We start from the raw sequence: 25,901 nt of genomic DNA on the forward strand, positions 1-25,901 counted from the left end.
ACAAGTCAGAATAAGACAGTTTGATCAAGAGATCTCTTTAAAGGAAAACATACTTTCCCTATCTCCTGTAATCACTCAAATGCCAAGCCCTCTAACAGGATCTTTTCATATATACCAGATGCCTTAAATTGAGTCAGTCACAGGTCATGTCTCCCATGCTAATCTCTTCACAATAAGCAGATAATTAAAAAAAAAAAAAAAAAAAAAAAAAAATCTATAAATCAAACTAAAATGATGGAATGTTTGTTTAGAAGTTTACCAAATGGAATGACCCTGCTGGAATTCTTTCATGTAGCCTGTGAAAATGTCAGAATATATTCCATTTAAGAGGTCACAGTCCCTAGAGAGCTCTGAGTTTTGGCCTGTATGTCTTTTCACATGCTTTAATATTTGAAAATTGTTCCTTGTAGACACTGACTGATGCCCTGGGAATGCTAGGATTGTGGGAACTGGCAGTACCAATGACAAAGACAGACTTACTGGGAAATCAGTACCTACTCAGTTTGCTCTCTCACCTCATAACAGATAAGACAACGTTCAGATATTTACAGGGAGACCAAAAGAATCCACACATTAAAATACATTTGTTTCTTCTACTGACACTGTTTGTTAAAAAAAAGCAACAAAAACCCAAAAACAAACTCCCCCAAAAAACACAGCACCCCAAAAAACCCCCAAAACACAGAGACAAATATATATAAACTACAATATGCTGTGTATTCTTATAAAGGATTATTTAGTAGAATATTTGCACTGGATGTTCCATGGACTATTAACACCTTAAAGGAAAGGCAAATCACAGAATCGCCAAGGTTGGAAGTAACCTCTTGAGATCACCTAGCCCAATGCCCTGCTCAAGCAGGGTCAGCTGGAACAGGCTGCCCAGGACTGTGTCCAGTCAGATTTTTAATGTCTGCATGGATGGAGATTCCACAACCTCTCTGGGCAACCATTCCTCTACACACACACTGTATGTACACTATACTATATATATATGTACACACACACACTTCTATTGTAAACTTATATAAATTGTATACTACTTCTATATCTAGATAGGTCTTTTAGAATATACTTACTTTGGGGTTTTGGGGGAGTTTTTTGGTTTCATTTTTGTTGTAGGGGTGTTGTTGTTAATCAGAGTATCTGTATGCTGTTTTCCAGATCTCATTGCTTTCAGCTTAGTGACTATGAAACTGCTGAATGTAGGTTGACATTTCCAATTATTTTCTGTGCCAATCTATTACTTTAATCAGAACTAAGTTTTCCATTTGTTGTTCTCTAGTCTTCCCACTAGCCATCTTTTCTCCACTTTATCTTTCCCAACTCTCTCAAGAAAATAACTTCTAAGCCAGTAACCTACCTGTGTACCATTAGGAGAGGAAAAAATATGCCTAATCGCAGATCTCAAAAGAGTTGAAAAAAACCTGTCATATACAGATACAAGGAGAATATCCCAAACTTCACCTGATTCCCTAATATCAAATTTGCAGCTTCAAATCTATTAACTGCACAGAGGATTAAGAATTTGTTCAGAAGCCATAAAGCTATGCCAAGAATGCATGTTGCCAGTGCTACATAATGAAGGAGTGGAAGATAAGAGATAACAGGCAAACTAATATACCCACGACGCTTTTAGATGCCAGAAAAATTCCCTTGGTTCATCAAATTTAAGTAATATCATTAGGTTAAGTGTGATGTAGATTTCATTCAGTTATTTTGAGAACTAACTGTCTCCCAGCTGGCTGGGCTGGTCCCTTACGAGGACTCAATATACACCATTTGCAGTATTTGTTTTCATTTTGGTTTGGTTTTTTGGGTTTGTGGTTTTTTGTTTTGGTTTGTTTTGTATTTTTGGGGGGTGTGTGTGTTGCATCTTCACCTTAATTCACTGCAGTTCCGCACAAGCTCTAGTCGCCCCATAGGAAGCTGTCATTCTCATCTGACCTTCAGTGCCTCAAGGTCTTTGCTCCTGAATGTCGTTGTTCTTATGCAGCCAGAGGCACACATTTCTTTGGGCTGACTTCTTCTAATAGAGATTTTACCAGTCTTGCTTTTACTTTAAGATGTTCACTGTCAGATGTTCAGGCTTTTTTCCTGAAAAAACATCCAAGACTCTTAGCTCTTTTCTCAATTAGCTCAATTCTGCTGTAGAATATTAGCTGCTAGCCATCAAAGAGCGAGACCTAGCAGATAGCCATGGTAGGCACATCACCTTTCCTACCCTCCTCCGGTACAAGACATACAACCCCAAACAGAACCAGAATGCAATCCTGTATCTACTCTGGTTCTGAGACTAGAGAAGCAGACATCCATCAGCTTCCATTAGTTGGAACAAAACTGTTCCTCCACACAATGCAGAGGGCACACTCATAATCTGCAATGATGTATAGCCAAGACAAAGAGCTGAAGCAGGCCTACAGAGTGCTGAAGGACAGTCAATGGCCTGTATAAGAGCCAACCAATTCTCTACCCATTTTACAAGAACTTAACCAGGCTCTCATCTGTGGGTGATGACTGCACAAAGTAACTTACATGTCTCTCTTTTTCAGAAACTAGTAGCCACTGTCACAAGCAGATTCTGGCACAGTGGGATAGTCAAGGAAGCCACTGCAAAGCCAAGAGAGACTGCTGTAAAACACAGAAGCTAGGACCCTTTCATTTTACAGGTACCTTGAACTATGATTGCATGGCTCCCAACACCCAGACCTTCACACCTACCTTTACTAGCCAAAGTGGCATGCTCACCAATTCTGGGAAAGTACTAATTCCGTGTGCAAAAGCTTTGCTCATGCAGTGCTTCCTTTTTTTGATGGTATCTGCATGTGCAATCCCTTCCCACCCTTTGGCTCTGAAACAGCAGGTTGGAAGGCTGCAAGCAGCATCATTCCCATCCACCCTCCTGCTGTCAGCAGCAGACAGCCTATCCTTCCCTCCCTTGCCACCTCCTGGCTCTCAGACAGAAGCTTGTGAAACTGTGGTACAGTGTGTGGGTAGCATATTGTTCTGACTAGTACTTCAGCTGTGCCATGCTGTCTGCTACTCTGTCATTCTTCCTCCACTGCAGTCCAGCTAAACAACACCTAGTCATCAATTTTCTCCCTCCTGCTCCTAAAGAAGAGCCTCATATGTGTCACTTTTCTCCTCCTCCAACCACTGTCCTTCCTAAGAACACAGCAGCTTGACTAAGAAAGCAAATACAGTGTACACAACCTAGCATCCTTCAGGCAGGGATGCAAACCAAGAGCTTCTGAAGGCCATGGCATTCTGTTTCCCAATCTCCATTTATGTGAGGAGCCCAACTGCTCACATGACAGACATGGACTATACACCAGTGGTTGCCATTAGACTACCAGAATCACAGGCATGTCTTCAGTGTCCACTCAGTGGGTGACAAGTACGAAAAGCAGAACCAATGAAAAGGTAACTTTTTGCTGCTTTTTGGCAAGTGGAACAAGAGTTGGCCTCCAGAGAACAGGCACGATAATACGCTGCAATAAACAGTGCGCAAGTTTACATGATCAATGCATTGTATGTATTACTTAATTATCCAGAAAGATGCAGACTAATGAGAAACTGAAGTTAATTTCATTAGTAAGCCAGTATTGCCCACAGCCGTTAACTTGAAAACAGCTCAAAAGAAAAAGGGAAATCTTAAAATTGTGACAGTCCAGAAGACCAACATACAACATCCTGGAAAGAGGATTCTTTGTTATTACACCCAAATACATACAAAAGGTTACCTTCTATAAACAGTTTGTTGTTCTAACCCCAAGTAATTGAAGTGTTTGCTTTAGAGATGGTTCAGTTGAAGTATTTCAGCCCTGCAATAGAACCTTTCTCTAGCAAATCAGCTTGCAGACTCCCATGACTTGCCCTGCTATTAAAATACGAAACACTAATTGGTTAATATTTGTTTTTCACAGACTTTTTATGATGGAAGACAGCTGTCTGAAAAACAACATTTGAGAGGACAAGAATATGTTGCTGCCCTTCTCTCTCTCTTTCTCTCTCTCTCTCACTCCTCAAAGAAATTATCCATTTGTTTTTAATCAGGGAGTAAACACCTGCATGTAGTAAATGGCTGGAGAAGCTTAAGATGCTATTGCCCTCCAACTGTTTGTTATTTATCCTCTACTGTAAGTTGCAACCTCTTCAACAGAGTTGGCAGAGCATATAAGTGTTCCTTTGTCAACTCAAGGGACAACAGTTCCAGTAGAGCTTAATCTAAACCATGAGATTTTGCACCAAAAAGTACTGAGCTATGCTCACCTGAACTCTTACGCTAGCTTTGCTGCATGCCTCTGAGCTCTGGGGTAGAGCAGTCAAATGTAGAAAAAGGATGAAGTCGTCACATCTCAAATAACTGTTGGCTCACCAGGCACGTGCGTGCAATTTCATTGTACGTTTCTGTTACCCTGCTGTGATTACCTCCATGTAAAACAAAACCAAAGCAAAGCATAAGCCTCCCACACTTCTGGTGTCATTGGAAAAGCTTGAAACGCAGTTTCTGTACTAACTTGTGCAAGCCAGCTTAATAACACTATGCAGAACAGTGCTGGAATAATTCAGCCTTCTACTGGACTACTGCCAAAAGACTCATTCAAGTAAACAAAAGGTTTAAAGGATCACTACCAAAGCTCAGAGTAAGCATAATGCTTCCTGCATAAAAATATTCAACAAAAAAACCTTAAACATTTCAGATTTTTTTGTATTAAGTGCCATTGTATTTCTGTGTACTAAAATCTCTTATGCTTATAGACTTTATAAAATAGTGACATATTAAAATATTCCTGAAGCAATCCAGTTCTGGTAAAAAGTAAAAACAAAGGCTACTTTAATATGAATCCATCAAGTTCAAATTTTACTTTTACAAATTTTCTTCTGACTTTCATAATTTCTACAAAAAATTTATTTTTAACCAATTTATCTAAAATTACTAAATCTGAAATTATGGGTGAACAATAGTTTGGGTGCTCTGGAGGATGACAGTGCCCAAATCTCTTTTTGTTGTTTTAAGAAAGCAATCTGAACACAAACATCCATTTCTTTCAGGAACAAAAGCAGCCAGCCAGTATAAAGTCAGATATTGTCAGATCTTTCTCATGAGGACAGGAAGAGAACTAGGAGGCTCCTCTTAAGTTAATTTAGGAATTATTTAAATACTACTAAAGCAGCATTCTCTCAGTGGTAGGATGCTTAAACAACATTGGAAAGATCTATAAAACTGAAAAGGATAGGAAATTGCACCAGTGTCCACCAAACACTTCTTTATCATGTCTACCAGACTGTATTCCTCCAAAAATTCCTCCAAGTGTATGATTTCTCAATCTGCCTTGCAGATTGTTGAGCCTTTTCCTTTTCAAAAGCATAGGGTTGTGCTAATAATGGCCTTGAAAACAATGCCTAATCTTTTGGCCAAGCCCAGCCAGATGACTTAGTCTTGTCACAAAAGACACAGATGAAGTGAGGCCACGGACCATTATGTGAACTTCATACAATCTCTTCTTCAAAGAAGACATTAAAATCTTTGTGGGAGGCCTGATACTTACTACGGACAAATGCTCAAAAGTATCCCAAGTCATAAGAGGAATTATGATAAATAATGAAGAGAAGAGTAGCAGGGCAATGGCTCTTAAGTCAACTGGCACAGAGGAGTGAGAGGCAGCTTCTCAAATTATTCATTTCCCCCATCACCACTTTGTTTATGAAAATCTCCTCTGTTACTTCAAAAGCCAGAGCCTTAAGCATTAAAATCTCTTGTCGCTGCCTTTTCTTTGGAAAATAAACAAGCAGCAGATTATATATGAAGACAATACAAAACCTACCTATAAATTATTTCACTAATTCATGAAAGCACAAAAATACTTTCAAGTTATGGGAAGAATGCCTAAAAAAAGAACCAACTGTCCAATACAGAAGAACTAAAAATGAAAGATTAAAGAGCAAATCTGAGTAAGTTTAGCACCTGAAGCTGCATACCTCATTTTACTGCTTGTTTTGAAAGTTTATCTTTATTAGTAAAAGCAGGAAGATAACAAAACAATGAAATTAAATGAAGGGGATAAATATGTACTTAACACAGTCAGAGCAAGGTTTGTCAAAAGAGAAATTTACACGCTTGCCATCTTACAAGGGATTTTTCCTGTTTAGTTTAGCACATTCTTGTGGTAGTAGCCTTTAGAAATGAAAAGTTTGACTTATTTAGACTCAACATAGATACCCGTGTCATCCATTTTGGTTTTACAGGCAATTAAAAAAACAAACAAACAAATTTTGCAGAGGTATAATTACACACAGGATGCAAAAAACCCCACTACATTCTCTTTTTAATGAGGTTTATGAGTTAAATGTTGGCATTTTTAGCCTCATTATGAAATAGCTTTCTTTAAATACATATTTCTGTTGCTTCCTTGATAAAAAGGTAAAATGTTTTAAGCTATCTTAAAATAAGCTTCTGGTATAGACATACCTATTATCAATTTAACATCAAATAGTAGCCAGAAAAAATGATGTCTCCCAAGTTACAATTTTTTTTCTGCCTTACAAAAAGCAGGCAGAGCTAAAATATTAACAAATTAGCTACAGGCCCCTTAGTTTAAAATACTTTGAATACATTACATCAGTTAACATAGTATTCTGTATTTCTGGATCTTCATACGTGGAAAAAAATAAGGAAGCAATGGTAAAAGACAAGCTCAAATATTCAAAGAGGTTGTCATTCCACATTTATATAAGCTAAGCCTAAGTCTCTTCCCTACCATATTTTCCCTTTATTACATTTTTCTTTCTTGGAGTGCTATATGATACTGAGGGTTTGTATACAAAGCACCATAGACTTAGTCCCTCATTGTGTAAACAGGAGCATCTTGGTTATAGACAACATTCCACGTCTTTCTGAAACAGAGAATACCATGACTTGGACCTGTCCCCGGGTATTTGATACACATACAGTCTAGTAATATATATCCCCATTTTTTCTGTTTTAAAGCTGGGATATTCAGATCATTTTCTTCTTATTTAATATGGCTTATACTATTACAACTGAATTAATAGCTAAACTGATTTAAAACAATGCTTCAAAACCCAAATATTTCATTTACTTTCAACGTTCCCACTATTTACTACAAATACCAGAAAACAAACCTTCATTATTAGAAGATATTAGTGTGAGAAAACAAACACACACCACAAAAGAAAAAAAAGGTTCCTGCCTTTTCCCCAATAAAAATGAGCCTACATTTGGATTCAGACCTAATTCTTCCTGATGCTTACTGTAACAGTGGAAACACTTTTTTCTTAAGTTGCCATGCCAACATCAACTACAAGGAAAGATACTGGAAAGATTCCCAAAATGTAAATCTTATTTTTCTTTCGTTGTTCAACCTTAAACTATGTGGTGAATTAAACTTTCTGGGATACAATGTGAAACTTCAATTCTGTATTATTTTTGCGAAAAAATTATCTCAACTCTCAAAAATATTTAATTAATACTTCTGTTATACACAAGCTGTGGTTTTAAAACTATTTAAAAATATAAAGAAGTCCATTCTATATGCCTCAACAAAGTATTCCAGTTGGGGTTTTGAAGTCAGATTTAGAAGCTGCCATGACAGGTGAAGCTGATCAGGACAGATTTCGTAACAAACACTGTCACACTTTTAACTCTACATAACATAGTTTGGGACGAGCAAGTGAAGAGAGTCAATTAATGTTATTTTAAGAAAGCAAACAAACATCATTATTCCCATAGAAAACATTTAAGCAATGTAGAGGAAAGGAGAACAGTCACTTTTGCACTCACCATTCTTCCGTTCATTCAGAGGAGGTAAGTACTGGTTAGGCTGCAATGAGAGTTCCTTAAACTCGTGCGCAACTGCTTCGCTGTGAGGACTAGGAGCAAGCCGTGTTAGTGATCCAGAGTCATCCTCAGCATCTGCTGTCCCCAAGTGATCCATTGTGTTAAATCGTCTGGAGATAGGGAGAGCAAGCAGTCTCTTAATCACACTATAGTTGATAAAACTAACAAAGAAAAAAAAAAATCATTTAGACACATTACTGTCTTTGTTCGGTTTTTGGTTTTGGTGAGTTCCTTTGCACACAAAATTCAACTTTAAAATGATATATACATTATCTACTAATTTTCCACAAATATTACAGGTTTGCAAAAATATAGTTCTTTACAAGCAATTTAACCGTCATTTGGTTCCGAGAAGCAGGACAGTTTCTCCGCTCACTTTGACAGAAAAATTACAGTGTTAACTCTCAGTATGGACCTCTGGAAGCTCGTGTGCCCTACCTTCTAGCAAGTGACACAGCCCGTTTATCAGCAAAACAGTCTTTTTTTTCAGTAGCTTATATTAGAGAATGCTGAATTAATATATGATAACATACAAGTGGCTTTTAATATTTTGAAGCACTGCACAACTTTCCTTTGGATCCAAAATCAACTTTGGTATTAATACAGGACTTCATACAACTAAAGAACTATATTAGAACTAGTTCATCTTTAATCTCTCCAGCAAGGAATGCTTTTTGCCATGAATTTTTTCAAACTAATTTTATTGCATACTAGCTACTTATTGTAAAATACTCTACAGAGTGGAAGAGAAGTTCCAATTTATTATTTCTTTCCTTTCTATCATTAATGTGGTACTTCACCTACAGTGAGGAGAGACAGAAGTATGAATTACTGGTACAGGCTTTTTATAGGTCACAGAACTCTATCAAGTCATTAAAATTTCAATAAATCAGTATGGCCTTCAATTAAGTCCATCCCTGGATTCTTGGAAACTCAAACAATATGAAATTTTAACAATTCATGAAGATCCATAAAAGCGAAAAAAAATCTTTTTGTTGTTAAATTGTTTGTTTATTTTTAGTTATTTTTCTTAAGAAACACTACTGCTGCCCACAGTCAACCTTAGATTTCAAACTTCAGGTATGCTGAATATAAATACCGCACATGTTGGGGTGTGCATTTAAAGGTTATTACAATGCCACATGTCTTTCAATGACCATACCCAAAATCTTTCAAGTGTTACTTGATATTTTAAAAAAACATCAAGATGACAAAAAATGATCATGACCACCAAAGAATGGACTACACTACAAAAAGGGGGAAAGAATCACGTCGCTGAAAGTGGCAATTTAAAAATAAGAAATATAAGCAAGTGCTGCTTGATATATACCTCAGTAAAACAATTACAACGGTTAAGTGCATATTTTTCATTATTTTCCATAGTTACCAATTGGTGCTCTCACATTAAATGAAGACACATTAACTTACTGTTATGCAAGATTTTCTTCTTTGTTCTTAGCTTTTAGAAGCATAATTTACCCAGCCCTCATTCGATTTCCTGACATTACACTCTCCTCAAACTCCCACTCACCCATACAAATTAAGTACATTATTAACCAAGCAAGTCTCTTCAGAGCAGAATTTAAGTGAAAATTTAGCTGCTTATCTGCTCATATTCACGGCATTTTATCCACAATTTATTAGCTATGAGTTATGTCTTGGAGTCACTTTTCAAAGACATTAAACCACATTAGCTGTATTCATGCCATTAAATCCATATGAAATTAATAGAAACACCTTCTTGTACTAAAGGTTTAACGTTTATTATGCTGCATGTTAGCTTTGACTAACTCTCTTCCCCATGACAGATAACTAAATATCCTGCTTTAAATTAAACCAGTTTAACTTTCACCACTCTACAACACACTGCTAAATTAGTTACATGTCCATTTCTTAATTTTTGTTTCAGGAATGTACATAAATGTGGTTTTATTGTCCAGGTTCAACTAAGAACAAGGCATGCAAGAATTATATGCAACATATTAAATGATATTGATTGAAGCATTGCAGTGCAACTCAAAACAAGTTGACTTCTCAAACAAAATGTGGTTTGAACCTGACTAAATCAGGTTAGAAGGGACCTTCTGGAGGTCATCTAGTCCATCCCCCAATCCCGAGTAGGGCTACCAGCTGCTCAGGAATTTGTCTTGTCAGGTTCTGAGAATCTCCAAAGCTGGTGATTCCACTATCTCTGGGTAACCTCATTGTGAATGCCTTGCCCCCCCTGCTTCAAACAGAATTTCTTCTACTCCAACCTGTCACTGTTGCCTCTTGCTGTTTTGCTCTAACACAGATGATATTGGTGATTGTGACTCTCACATCCCAGTTTTTACTATGGTTTCATACAGTACACAAACTTGATCATTAGGAAACCTCTAAAACCAAAGTTCTCTAATGCGAAATCCTAACTCTAATTTGAAAGTTTCCAATTCACAGTAAAGTCTCAGATATTGCAAATTCCTTGTCTTAGATCTTTTGGATAAACAATTTTAACCACTAAAAATGAACTTGTTCATAACAAAAAAAATTTGCAGCAAGCCTAAACATCCACTATTTATTAGTTTACCATCCTTTTCCATTACAGAATTTCATAGGAACAAGCCTCTAGGAAGCAAAATCGAAACAGGTTGTAGCATGCATATTGAAATACCACAGCTGATGCCTTTTTGTTTCCTCAAGCAGTTATCTGTACTGATTGACGGAGCAGGATGAGGTCACTACGCATTGTTACATGCAGAAGGCCCTCTTTCAATTTTTTGCTGCGAGGGTGCTGCAAGCCCCTTTACCTATAGGCTGTTAAAAACCCAGGTGTTTTCCCAAATGATCCTTTAATACTAGAACAACCCTGTTGCTATATTGCTACATCATCTTTGAACGAAAGACACTCTAGAATTCCCAGAAAGTCTAAATTCCTCAAATTCCTTAGTCATATCTTAAATTACATTTTGCTGTAATTTCTTTTCATTTTTACTGATTAATTGCTACCACATCAGAAATATTTTTGAGCTTAGAATAACGGATTCTCTTGACCTTCCCCGAAAAAAGAAAAACACACACCACCACCCAACATTTATAAGTTTTTTGTAGGGGAAAAAAGTCTGTGACCTACATCAAGATCTGGCTCATATCCACTATGATCAATGACAGCTCCTTACTGAATCAATGAACAGAACATCTAAACAATACTATAAAGATGACAAATTGAAGACTTGCAATAATAAACAATGAATTTGATTCTTCTTTCTTGTTCCATTAGAATCTAAAGGAGAATTCAGGTGTTCGACTTTCCAAAAAAGAACTTCAAAATGAAATTACTAGTTTGTCTTAGGCCTAAGGTTTTCCTTATTGATTGACAGAATAATTCTGAAATTTAAACCAAAATCGTTTTAATAAATACCTTTCCAAACAAACAAACAAAAAGAAATAGACAAGAAGAAAAAAGACATCTTTTTACACTGTTGTATGTATGAGATCATAAACCACTGCTATTTTTCAGCACGCTCATTTTAACTGCTTGAGAAGATGCATACAATTGCTTTGTCATCAGCTGGATGCTACAACCAGCAGCATTTACTTCACATGAAACTAGACTTAAGATATGCAGAACATCTCCCATCTTTCTTCAGTTTTCAAAAGCCGTATTTCATTCTGACATTTCTAATATAACTGGTTGTTGGGACATCAGCAATTCAAACACAAAAAACAGTAGGAGAAAACATTAGTTTACCTTGATTAAAATCAAACCCCGTACAATAAATACTTTGTCTAGTCATCATGTGCAAAAGTGAGAACCTTATCTGATTTAGAATTTAATGTACCATGATACTATCATATTTTACATTAAAGATAACACATTTGCCTCCCCTTTCTCGTTTATTTGAAGCCTCCTCAATCTTGAAGAATTATTTCATGTTTGCCATCTGTGTTTACAGATGGTAACCATTATCTGTGTAACCCCTGACTTAAAGCAGACCTATACACAAAAGTATTAATAAACGTAACTGAAACTCAACAGTAAAACCATGTACAGGAAAAATACAATTAAAAAAAAAATCTGTACTATTAAAGTCTCAATATTGTACTCTCATAATCCAAGAAAGCACCATTTTATACAAGGCTAATCTGCCAGACAGAAATCAGTTGTCACTTCAGGGGTTTCCTCTCCCTTCGTTGAAACTAAGACACCTAAAGATTTTTTAATTTGTATGAACCATCATTCTGTTTGGTATGAAAAACACTTATGAAGTGTTGGAAAGTGTAATACCATCTTACTTGTAGCAAATAAAACAAAACTACTCCACTCTTCCAATAGTCCCAAAGGATTGGGGTTTTTGGGGGGTTTGTGGTTTGTTTGGTTGTTCTGTTTTGTTTTTTTTTTTACACCAAATTCAGCAAAATGTTTAAGAGTAGTAAAGTGAAAACTAAAACAAAATTGTTTTCCTACTTAACCTTCAGAATAGATTATCAAAACAGAACATGCACCAGCACTGCAAGCAAGGCATTGGTTCACATTTATCTGACAACTACATAGAAACAGTGTTCCAGTACTGGCAAAGGAGAACTCCTGTACAGTGTATGAGTCTTATGTAAGTGTTCTCACAGATTGTAGGTGGTTGCTATCTTTCTTAACTGCTGAAGACAAATGCTTCTTTTATTTTTAAACATTTTATCTTCAAAAGACAAAGTATATTTCCTTAGAAAAATCTTAGAAGGGGGAAAATACATACTTCCCTGCCACTTGAAACACTAGAACTGGTATTTTATTTGGCACAAACTGTGAAATCTGGATGACACTTTGGTAGTAAATCAGCTTTTATTTTAGAAATCTGCTGGAAAAAAACAGTTCAAGAATCACAGTGCATTCAAACTCTGGCCAAGTTAAATGGCCAGTGTTTCACTCATTTACACCTGCAAGGAACTTACGTCACTATACACAGTGCAGTACCAAATTATTAATAGTCACACTAGATTAGGTATTAGCAATACCAGGCTCCAGTACAGAATTTATTACAGAATCATGATGTGAACATCAGCAGTCAAATCACCTAGGTTTAAGTTTCTCCATTTATAAAACTCAGTAAAATTTTAAATGATACAGCTAGCAGTTTGTAATACACCAGAATCTTTAGTGGGAAGAATACTAGAATTGCAAAATGTTTGTGGGGTTTTTTGGTTTTTCTCTTTTTTTTTTTGCAATGTGTCAGGAAACAGTAAAAAAGACATCTAAAAAGCTTAAGCACTGCATCCAGCAGGTTAGCTTAACAGTTGCCAATGAAGGTCATTTGCATTAAGGTCTCAGATCTCCTTGTCAATGCCTAGAAAGACTTGAAAATCTGTACAGTGGGGACAATGATCTCTAACACTAGAGTGGTAATTAGCATTTATGGGACTGTTATGGTTTCAAATATTACCTCGATTTGAACAGTGAGCATTAATGATTTGTATTTGAGATAATGTGCTAAGTCACAACATGAGACTAACTTAGCAATTCCTCTTTCCATCTCATAGAAGGGGAAGAACTATGCTTTCAGAATGCAGCTGGCCCTATCAAGTGCAGAGATATGCCTACAAGCTTCCTTTCTAATCTTCAAGTTAGCTGAGTCCCATTGGTCAGACCCTTGGAATGCTCAGAACCTCCTTTTTTTCCACACGATCAATACAAGTAGGACTTGGACATAAACATTCAAAATACACAGGAACATTCAGCTCACTGAACAATACGGTAACTGTAAGCTAAGAGAGACATTTCCCAGAAACAAGAACTGGGGATGAAATGCCCGCTTCAAAGAGAGGAAAAGATGCAATGTTTTTAAAGAATGACTCCTCTTGGAGTGCTGCCTATCAGCAAGGGGTAAAAAGAAAATTAAGAAACAAATAGTAGGGGTTGGCTGCAGGAAATCCATCTCAAGTCAGTTCCTGGAGCAATACCAGATCTAGGTGTCTGCTACAATGACAATAATACTCCTCAGTCTAGTATATAATGGTTTCTCTGTGACCTCTAAAATGCAGCATGTTCTATTTAGTCAGCACTAGCACATATCGTATATGCACAATTTCATTTCAGCTGTGCTTACATCCTATTAACACATCTGAGACCTTATTAAATCCCTACATGAAAAGCTATCGGGGCTCCCTTTATAATTGTTCTGAATACCTTTTTCTGCATGTCCATACACAATTTTTCCCTAAACTCTAAAGACTACTTGTATTTCATTACAAAATTGAAAGATTAATAATAATAATAATAATAATAATAATAATAATAATAATAATAATAATAATAATAATAATAATATTATTTTAAAAGCACTTTGGAAATACTTACAAAATATCTAAAAGCCACTTAAAGCTATTCTTCCAAATAACTAACCTGTCTTTTACACCAAGTCTCATATATTGGTGTTTTTAAAATAGTAAAGGTGTAAAAAGCAAAAAATTACCTTTTGCATTTAGCACTGCAATTTTAACAATAAACTATTACAGAAAAGTTTTTTTTTTCTTTTTTCTTTTTCATTTTCTCAGTAGGTTTCAAATCCACTTACTGAAATAGCATTTAGAACCACTTAAGATGAACATATGACTGAGTACAAAATGAACATAGACATGGAAAGTACTTGCTATTAATAATCATCCAGATTATCAGTAAGTTAACGGAATATGTTAATCTAATTCATTTCTGACATTCACAATTTCACTGATTGGAGAAAATGTCTCAAATTAAGTTTGCCTCTACTGCAAGAACAATGCTTGTTCTGTTGAGATTTAAGCCCCTTATTTCGTGTATTCCATAGTGGATTAAAAGACCAAAAGACAATTTTCATGAAAAAAAGTCTTGAAAATATTCATCCACTTCACACAGTATGATGCTGTCCCTTTTCCCAAAGAGAAGCAGCGCCAACACTGCCGACAACTCAGTGTTGCTTACAACTTCTGCAATTCGTTTCTCACACAACCTCTCTCATTAAAAGTATTTTGGAGACAGTATATGAACTTTGCAATTAAAACTGACATTAAATTATTATATTGAAAGAGAAATTGCAACCCTACAGTTAAAATACAGTGTTGATATATTAATCAATGAAGATAAATTTTGTGGTAAAATACACAGCAACAAGGACTTAAATCATACAGCTATTTTTACAAAGGTAATTAGACAAAAGCAAAAAAAGATGAGAACTATCAAGGGCTGACTAACTATAGTTAGTAATCGCCTTGGATTATGCATTATCAGAAACTCATTGTTACTATTCATTTCTTTAAAAAACAGTGTGCAGAAGTATCTTCTGGGCTTCAAATAACCCTTCAGTGGAAAGGATACAACTCATAGGAATGTTCTGAAGCTTAGTGTTTAAATACTTCAAGGTCTCATAAAAATGTTTTAAGTAGATTATTACAATTATCTTCTGTTTTCACACTTCATGGGCTTTAAAATGGTCATTAATAATAAAATTTATCCAAGATTCTAAACTTCTTACAAATATTTTAAGTAAAGCAAGCCAAGGTTCAATATGCATAATATTCAAGTCACTAAAACGAAACCAATCCCTTCAGATGGAAGTAATGTTCAAATTGTTTACTGATTATAGAAAACTTTTCAAATCTACCATCTTCCTTTAAGAAACAGTTACGCAAATAACTTTGCAGCATGCACCAAAATCGATAAACAAATGGTCTGATGGACCAAACGAAAAAGTGGAGTCTAGCATTAGCTGCCTCTTAAAGATAATACACAGTCAACAACCTTCTTTAAAGAAGGGTGTAAACTGCTTTGCTATTCTATCATGTGAAAGAGAGATTCGGTCACCTAGGTAGCTGTGCAAGCTATTTGAAACCAAGCATTGAAGCTAGCATCTATTAATCCATCTGGATAACCCAGAACATCTTTTAATATACCTTCTACTGACACAATGCTTTATAGGTAGAAGCCACATTATGCTTAACTTATACTACAGTACCATTTGTCACAGAAAGTTCATAAAGCCTTAATTCATGTTGAAAACACTGAACCACAGTAAGAAGATACGTTATTTCATCTACAACTAATGAGTCCATCCTTCCTAACAGCTGCTACCTAAGCACTCAGTAGCAATAAGAATTACAGCAACACCACTTGAAAGTATAATAGATAAACATTGTCCTATGACTTGTTGTAAGTGAAGGACATCCAGATAGTGTCTTCAACAATTTTTTACTTTTAATCACCTTATAAGCAGTCATCATTTGGTTTCATCTCATCTTTTTTGTGGATATTCTTAGTCAACAGTGCTCATATTGAGGCACTGCTAAGTCATTCAGCTGCATTAACTTGATTAAACACGAAGCTGTTACAGCACATACCCTCACTAGTTCCATTAAAATCATAAAAATACTTTAAACTAAAAAGGTAAAACATGAAGTAGTATCTTGTTTAGATGTTACACACGTCACACACTGTGCATGGAAATAAGCCATTTGCAAATGCTCAGAAAAATCTAAACATGACACTCCTATTTTTCAGTCTGTGATGATGATTGTCAGTATTTTACATTTGCTTTAATACGCTACTAAAATTTAAAATGACTGTGTAAACATTGGCACCAAACAAATTTAGACTCAGCTTAGAAAACAACACAAGGTCAGTTTTATAATACCTAAATATAGCAAGACAAAGAAACAGAAAAAAACCCCAAAACAACAAAAAAGAAACCATACGCATTATTGGTGTGATTGGTGCGCAAACAAATGATGCTTCTAGTTTCTCATCCTGGTGGATCTGTACACATTTAAATTAAATGTATTTTTTCCAATAAAACATAAGTGACACATCATTTAAGAAGCAATTTATTTGAACTCCAATTAAAAACAATTCAAAAGTTCTTAATATCAGTTTTAACATGAAGTGCTTAGCAGTACTGTTCAAGTAATTGCAAGATCAACTCAGATTTACCTGCCAAAAAGTTTTACCACATTCAGTTCTCCTGGACTATGACAGAACTTTATGGAAGAAATTAATAAGATAACGTGCTCCATCATTTTCTGTGGCCAGCAAACATAAACAGTGTAGCCAGCAGAATCTATTTATGTAATTGAAATTGACAACATATAAAAAAATCAAAACACAAATGTTCATTTTGGTATTATAAAAGCGCTTGATAGCTCAAGTTTGGAGTAAGGGTCAAATATTTATATGAACACATCATATGACTGCTAAACATTTTAGTGTCATGTCCTGGAAGTGGGCATTTATTAAAAAAAAAAAGGAAGAGAAAATATACAGAGCTTCTTACAAGAGGTGTTCTGACAGTTCAGAAAATAATCAATTAGTAACTTTTATCAATATATTGGATCATAATTGTTAACAATTACTTTATGTGTTCAGAGCCTTTTGATAGCCAAAATGTTGATCTATTTTAAAAATGAATGTTGGTAGAACATCTAAGGCATTTCAGAAAAGGTTAAATTACTCTATGATTTCATTTGTTTGCTTAGCTACTTCAAGATGTTCCCATTTATGACTAAGCTGCAGGTGCTATTCTGTTTATTTTAGTGCCTGTAAACCAAGCCCTTGAATTGAACAAAGCAAGGAAAGCATTAGGATTCAAGTCAAAGAGGAAGGAACTGCAGGACTGTTTCCCGTTGAACATGCTACTTTCTACCTTCCTTCGTAAGCATGACTGAACATTACACAATCATTTCTATAAAATGTAATTTCTTGAAAAAGATATACTTTGCTTCTTTTTATTTCTATACACTGTTACAGAGATTAGCAAAATTTTATTATAATATTTGGTGTACCAAAGACTGATATCTGACCTCTTAAAAAAACGCCATCAACTTCTATAGGACAGAATTTAACTTATTATTCATATTCAGCAATAAACTAAATACTAATTAGTCATGAATTCAAAATAACATCGCATAATTAGGGATTACTAGCATCTTCAATTTAGGGGATCTTGCAAATATGAGAATGATCATATCTGAACTGCAACTCAGTGCACACATGCAGACGATACTCAGTTAAGTAGTCCCTACTCATAACCTTAGGACAACTTAGAAACTCTCTCTTTCACAGACCTTTTGCTGCATATTGACTTGTACCAACACAGCTACTTTCAGATATTAACAATGCAAACAATAACTTGAATTAGCTACCATGGAAACCAGTCAACCTGTTGCTCTTAACTTCTGAAACTAAAACTTGTAAAATTTAACCCGCTAATGGACAAAAGAAAAACTTAGAAGGTGACAGATTAATGTTTAAATTAAAAAAGATAAAAATCAACATTCTGTACATCTTAAGCAGCAGCTATTTACCATGCATTCTTTATTTGATTTACACCAAGTGCTTAGAGTTCATCTGAAATATTCTCTTTTCTAGTCTTTTCTTATTTATGATCACGTAACCTCCCTGTAAAAAGCACGGTAGAGCATTATGATATGTATTTAACTGTCCCAAATGACTGGTTTTACTTTGCAAGTTATTAGAAGTATTTAATTTTCTCCTCTATTCTATTTCTGTTAACTAGAAAAAAAACAGAGGCCTAGTAACAAATGATTAACATGTCTGACTTACAAGTTCATGGGACCATCTCTTCTTTTCAACAATTAAATTTACATTGGATGATGTGACACATTTTGAATAGCAACAAAAGTACAATTAAGGGCTAATTAAAGGTGGTGATGGAAGTTTTAAGATGATTTTTGTATAGTGCTGCTGTCCTGCTTAGACAAAATCATTGGGTGAGCTACATCCCTAAGATTTTGAAGGCTCCCCTAGTGCTCCCAAAGATAATGCATAGTAAGCTACATACATTAAATACATGTATTCATCACATGCGTGCTGTGTGGGTACGAATGCTCATCTTTCTCAACTAAACAGAGGCAGTGACACAACATTTTGGCAGTCCCATAATACCACTTCATGCTATTGCCAACTCTTCCACTCAATACGGTAAATTGTTCTCCATTGTATTTGTCATTATCCTAGAGTCAGAACGAGGTCAATATACTTCACATTTCTTATGGCCAAAGCTGCTACTGAAACTGGACAATATGTTTATTTGCTTGGCTTTGACGTATTACTTTTATTACAAACTTTACAAAGCACTTAAAAGGGAAAGAGCATGATGGGGGAAGGGAAGTGATGAAAGTGTTTCATCACTTATATACTAGCTATCATTTAGATTCATGGCTTCAGGAGGACAACCTCTTCCCTCCTCAGTCTTCAACTGACGCTTTCTCCAAGTTACACCTATCGATATAACAGGGTTAAAGAAAAGTTATTACACCTTACCTGGACGCAAACAGAACAAAGTCTCACATTACATTTGGTAACAGTGAACCACTGCTCAACTGCTCATATCCTACATCGTATTAAGTGACCTAATTTTTTATACAATAGTGACAAAAGGTCAGAATGTGAATGCAATTACATCAGTTGTAATAGATTTACACCTTGCAGCATCTTCCCAAGAAGTAAAGTGGGTGTTTTTATAGATGCAATAAGGATGTGTACTAAAAGAATGTTAAATTCCATGCAATCAAGCACAGACTTTCAGGTAGGAAAAAACCCAAACCACAACACCCCAACCCCCAGGTCCCTAAACATTGGAAATTAAGCATGAAGATATATCATAAACATATAATATTATGACTTTAACAGCAAAATCAATAAATTTTGTTAAAGACAAAACAACACTCTACTAAACAAATGCCAAACTTTTACTTCTCCAATCAAGAACACTTCTTCTAACAAGGCCAATAATACTCTCTGTGAACAGGGTAAGACCACAGGAAGGAATATCACTTATTGTTTCTTTGTAAGTACAGAACCAAGATTATAAGTGATTAAGCTTAATCCCCAGATCAACACCCATATTCTAAAATAACCAGAAAAAGTATGTTATTAGCGTGGTGCCTGAAAACTCTAATGTTCTAAACATTTTAATGCTATAATCCACAGTCCATGCCCTCAGTGCTTTAAAAACCAATTTCTCACGATCTCCAAAGCTAAAATGAACTTGAATTCCATTTTCCATACTGAAATTAGCTAAAGACTAATAAGGCAGAAACTCTGGGTCAGGAGAGTTTATGTTGCCTAAGGCCACTTTCAAAGAAGTCTTATCTGTTAAACTATTGTGTGTTCCAATATTTCATTCCCTACAAAGCTGCTTGTTTAAAAATAAATAAAGAAATAAAAAAGAGATAGATGGTAACCATAAAATTGTTTACAGTAGATTTCTGCACACCATAAAATTGTTTACAGTAGATTTCTGCACAAATTGCTACACTTAACAGCTGTGTTACACTTAACATCTGAATTCTGTATTTCTTGGGATTTTCTCTTATTATAACTTTAAGTGAAAAAAAAGCCATTAAACCTTACCCTTATAAAAAATCATCATTCTCATCTCCGTCAATTATAAAGGAGAGAAAAAAGTCCTCTGCTTATGCAGAAATGGCAGTACCCAAGAATAAGCGGATCAAGACACATACATAATGGCCTTCAGAAATACTTAAAATCTCAAGAACCACTCAACAGAAAGTTAATAAATGTAGAAAAAAGGCCTCTTATATTCAAAGATATAAATTTCACAAGTGTAGACTTAAAAATGAGGAAGCCTGACTGCAAAAAATTATTTCCTTCACTCAGTTAAGACTAATTATTTCATCTTTAAGGAAAATAATATTTAGAAATTTCTAATGAAAGTAACAACACAAAGAATCAATTTAACACTGATATGATGAGTGTAAAAAACCCCTATCTGTAACACCCCTCCTGCCTCCCCCCCAATTTAAAGAACAGGCTACTTCTGAATTAAAAAGGAAGAGACACCATTAATGAAGTCTCCTATACTAATACAGAAAGCTCCTGTGCAACACTGCCTTATTATTACAGAGCTTAAACAGCTAAAGGTTATTCCTTAATTCAACACAGAACACCTGCCACCACTAGAGTATCTACTTCAAACGTTTAAAAAAATTAAACTATAGTTATGACTAAGTAGGTCCGATGGCATAGTGACTAAATATAGGGCATTTCTGTTAGAACCACCAAGTCCACTTGCAATTGTGATGGCTGACAAAATTACGAGTCTCTCAGATGACTTTCACCACCCAATTTCTGGTTATGATGATCCTGTCCACAACACTGGGTCAGCTGTTGGCACGGGTGCTCCTTATCAAGGCGCTCAATCAGCTTAATGAGTTTGAACAGTGACCTTTGCTAACTTGGCTAACCTGAACCAAAATGGTTCAGGAGAACAAACCTGAGCAGGCAAAAATCTCTGGTAGGGGTGGAATGAGAGACTCCACCAAAAGACAACGTGTATCATCTTAATCATGTTTCAGTAAGTTATGTGGCTGAATAGTTCTTTCCCTTCAGCTGAAAATGTACTTCAAATGTGGAGTAAACTTCATGAGCTTCGGCAAGCCAAAAAAATTCCTTATAGCACAGGCTAAACTATTTTTTAATATATTTTCCCAATATCCTTCTGCATAATGCTAATGAAAAAGCTCTTACTGGACATTTATTTTCATGAACACATCAAAACTAGAGTAACAGTCAATTTACACACTCATGAGCCTAAAAATACCTCAAGCCGTAATTTCTCTCCTACATAATAATTTTATTTGTATTCTAGACATTTTTGGTCTTCAGCAGCATAACAGAAAACATACTTGCTTTAGTATTCCTTCTGATATGTAAGAAATCATGAATAAATAATTTTTAAAAGGCTGAAAAAATCTATGCAATGCCACTCTTTCCTCAAAGATACACTTCTTGAACAGCATTAAAAATATTTTTGCAAAAAAAAAATACTACAAACTTTTATTAGAACCCCTGTTGGAAAACTACTGATAATCTGATGAAAACAAGATATTCAATTAAATATTATCTGGTCAGATATAATCACTATAGCCCAGGTTTCTCTTGCCTCATTTTCATTATTTCTTTTCTGGCATCAGATCATAGTTCATTTCTTCCCCAGATCATTTCAGTACCTGCTTTCCTTCTCGATTCCTCTTCCTGAATTCTATCCTCCATGTATCACTAAATCACGTTTCATCTCTTCCACTTTACCTGTCAAAAATGCTCTGTATACCATCCTTCCTTAATATATCTTTTCTTCTCTTGACCATGTTCCTCAGCCAGCCAGCATAAGGCTTGGCTTAGGCTTTCAAAAGCTTACCTACAGATGCCAAGAACCCACAGATCAAAGAGATGCTATGGAATTCTATCTTCCCGGCTACCTTCTGGGCCCATTACTGCCTCAAATATCTGAGAAACAGTAGATTTAGAACTGTGCCTATGTTCAAGAGCCTCCAGTCAACTATCAATCTGGTTTAGCCTGCAGAAAAGGAAAGAGAATGGTATGTAAGTACCTTCTAGTGTTCTATTCATCCTCCATTGCAGGTTTCTAGTTTGTCTCTTTATTGCCCACCTTTGCTCCTGCTCAGAACTTTCTCAGGGCAGAGAAAGATGAACTATGGGCTGAAGTAGGTTGTTAACGTTTGCATTTCACCCTTTCCCAGAGATTCCACCTTTCTCTTTTCCCAGCTCTGCACGAGTTTTTAAAATCAGGCATATTTTACAAGACCTGGTAAAAGAGCAGTCAAGTGGTTAAACTGGCAGAACAGAGGAAGGGTGGAACACCTGGCAGAGGAAGGAGGGAGTCATTAACCACTCAACTTGGATCTACCGCAGCCAGAACAGTTTGCCTCACCATGCTATCTGATTCCAGAAGAAATCACCAATTACACTGCGTTATTCATAGAAGCAAAGAAAGTTGGTTGAAACTGCCTACAGATGTAGAGTGAATTATTTAAAGCTTGATTCACATTGGAAGATTTATAATTCCTATAACCATAAGGTTTATTTTGCATAAACTGATAGCATTTGCTCAGTAAACCCTTCATCTTACAAGTGAAAGTATTTGAGTGCTGCTGTATTATTTGACATTAACGTAAAGAAGCATTACTGTAAATAACCCATACAAATTCAGAAATAATAAAGACGGTATAATAAAGTAGTAACTTCTCTTGAATTAAGTATTTACTAGAAACAGTAAATAACCATAACCATCATAAATCAGATATTAAAATCCTTCTGCTGTACAGAAACTCCAAATGAAATTAGTGTGTAATATACTAACTAGAAAATGGTGAAGTTTTCAGTCATTCCTGTAACTTCACACATAGTGTGTGATGATATTGTGATCATTCTCAATATTTACCTAAACTATATAAGCCGAACTACAGAAACATTGGAAATTTTTAAAGAAATAGAAGCAAGTCCCAAACAAATGACCTGTTAACTGATCAACTTTGCTTTTGGAGCAATTCCTCAGTATTCAGTGATAGCAAGTATTATCAGCACTTTCACTACTTGCAAATTGTATTTACGTTTTGGATTTCTTACCTGAAAAAACTTACTTCAGAGTTTGCAAAAATACATTAATCAGTATGAGTTCACCTATTCCTCTGGAGTACATGCATTAAATTCTGCAATTTTATTAAAAAAAAAAACCACTTTGTAATAGTGAAAAACTTAAAAATGAGAACTGACATGCAAACACACAGCTTCATTGTCAGTTTTGCATTCAATTTCATAGAAAATGCTGCTGCACAGTGATACTAAATCAATGCGTGTCTCAATTTATCTATTTTCAGAATTTTCTTACTAGGAGTGTCCATAAATTGATTTCCTTCTGTTGGATGCAAAGCAAGCGCAAGTATAACTATGAGAGGAAAATGTGTGAACAAGCATACTGCCATCCAAAAAATTATTGATTTGAATTAATAGAAAATCTGACACATCACTAGTAAATGGTGTCAAGAGCAGATTCAAAAAGATTTTAAAAATTATTTCCTAATTCAGTTTACAAGTCTTTAACAAAAACCTTATAAATATAATAAGTATGTTTATAGAGTACAGCTGTACAAAGAGTACAACTTATATATTGAAAATCATTAGCAAAATGTTAAGGCATTTCTTTTGGTTACCTGTCTTGAGTTGTATTTTCTATGAAAGATATTTTTAAGATGATATTTTTTAATGAGAAAATCCTAAAAAATAACCTACCAAGTAACGTGATATCATAATGAAAAAACAAATGCTCCAAAATAGTTAACAGAGGTTTATTAGCCCATTCAAAAACTCCTAAAATAATATACAAATGGTACAATTCAGTCCAACCATAACGAACATAAAGATCCCATTAATTTCAATATAGTAATCTTAGCACATTCAGCAAGCTCCATTTCAAAATACACACATTCCGAGGCTGTAGTCTGCCTGATTACCACCAAAGAAAGATTATAAAAGCACAAATACACTCCTTTGCTTTCACACTTCCAAAGTTATTTACATACAAGAATGAAACATGCTGAGAAAGATGGCTAATTCACAACATACAAAAATATTGGTAACACATATAACTTATGCAGCGTTTTAAAACAAGAAATGAGATGAACAGTGACATCACATGTTCTCTCAGGTGACATTTAGGTATAAACACTTACTAAGAACATAATTCACAATTTACACTGAATACCCATCAATCTAAAAGAGATTACCTACGCACAAAATTGGCTGCATCTATAACACTGTGATGCAAGAAGGAATACATCCACCCCAATGACATTCATACACAGATTTCTTTGCTTATGTTAAGTCACAACTATTACTTTCCTAAACTAACATGTGGTTCTAAATCCAGAAAAGCTTTAAGCATGTGTTCAACTTTGTGCAACCATTTAGTCTCATAAACACATGCTTAAAGCTTTGCTGGATCACCTATCGAACAATACATTTTCATTTTTAGAGAAGGGGAACAAAATTAAGGATTGTGCCAGTAATATAATTAGACAGAATGTCAGTAGCTGGAATTCTATGTCTCTTATGATTTTTTTTGTATAGGAAATATTGAGAAACTTGCCACTTCATGGACATAAGAACCATTTATGGGTATTAACTGGACTTTACTGGAATACACTAACAATTTGAACTCTATTGTAACGGTTTCTCTGCTGAATTTTTGAGCTACCTCTTTTACATTTATAATAAAGAATGACTGGCAAATTAATTTTAATGTCTCTAGAATTTTTAATCAAGTTTTCAGCAACTGTTCCCTAGCCTTCCAGCAGACTTCTAATATTAGAAACAAAATGTGGAAACAAAAAAATACAACTGTCTGTCCTTTTCAGGGACATAAATTCAGGCTAATTATCTCGTAAATTCACAGTTTGAGAAGGGTAGAAAAGCAGGGGGTTTATCTTTTTGTCTTTATTTTTAGTGTTTTGTTCATTTTTGTTTCACCAGTTGGTGTGAAGATCAAAAATGAGCTTAACTATGACTTCTCTCTCACTTTGTTGCTTTTGGCATTATGCCCAGGTTTAAGCCAGTTTTCAAACATTTAATTAATGGCTTTAGCCAAGTACCCAAATATGAAATGTTAAAGTACTCTCTACTGAGTCAACGATCACAGAGATTCAGTTTATTGCACAAGTGCAAAACTGTTATGTTAACATCTGGATTTAATAACAGTAATCTGAACACTATTTAATAAATTCTGTAATGTGCATTTGCTTTGGAGTTTCAGGATATGGAAGATTTTGTGGCTGTGGCTTCAACTGAGCCTCAACACCACTGAAGAGTAGTTTTACAGCAGCTGTCAATCTTTACCACAGAAGAAAAGTTTGAAAAAGTTTTATTCCATAGTTAATATTATACAATTTAGGCTCTTGAACTTCAGGTGATAAAAATGCTTAAGAAACAATGCCAGGAATACTGGTTCACTATGCTCAATGCAGCACAGAATAATTTCGTTTAAAGAAGCAAACACGAAACATTCGTGGTTGTCAAGTGCAAATAGACTTAATTTCAGTTGTTGATTTCTTCTTTAGGCATGCTGCTAAAAAAGGAGCAGACATATTCACAGTAAGAAACAAAGGTTGCAGATTTACTAAACCAGACATGAAGTGAACTGGTTTGCCAAGTCTAATCAAACCTGCTCTTCTTCATGTAGCCTGAATGCAACCCTGAAACACACCTTAC

At 35.2% G+C, this 25,901-nt stretch overlaps 1 protein-coding gene across 4 annotated transcripts in view; it reads right to left on the reverse strand.

Moving 5' to 3' along the window:
• MRTFB (myocardin related transcription factor B) overlaps positions 1-25,901 on the reverse strand; it is an 81,100-nt gene that overhangs the window by 50,582 nt on the left and 4,617 nt on the right. For 2 of the 4 annotated variants that reach the window (XM_075165020.1, XM_075165021.1), the window contains one exon: positions 7,805-7,971. In XM_075165020.1, coding sequence (XP_075021121.1) covers positions 7,805-7,958 — 154 coding nt within the window. In that variant the 5' untranslated portion in view covers positions 7,959-7,971. Of the gene's footprint in view, positions 1-7,804; positions 8,023-25,901 lie in introns of all 4 variants that reach the window. The other 2 variants (XM_075165024.1, XM_075165019.1) reach the window with 1 other exon arrangement.

Source organism: Calonectris borealis, chromosome 16 (assembly GCF_964195595.1).
Source record: "Calonectris borealis chromosome 16, bCalBor7.hap1.2, whole genome shotgun sequence".
Taxonomy (NCBI): domain Eukaryota; kingdom Metazoa; phylum Chordata; class Aves; order Procellariiformes; family Procellariidae; genus Calonectris; species Calonectris borealis.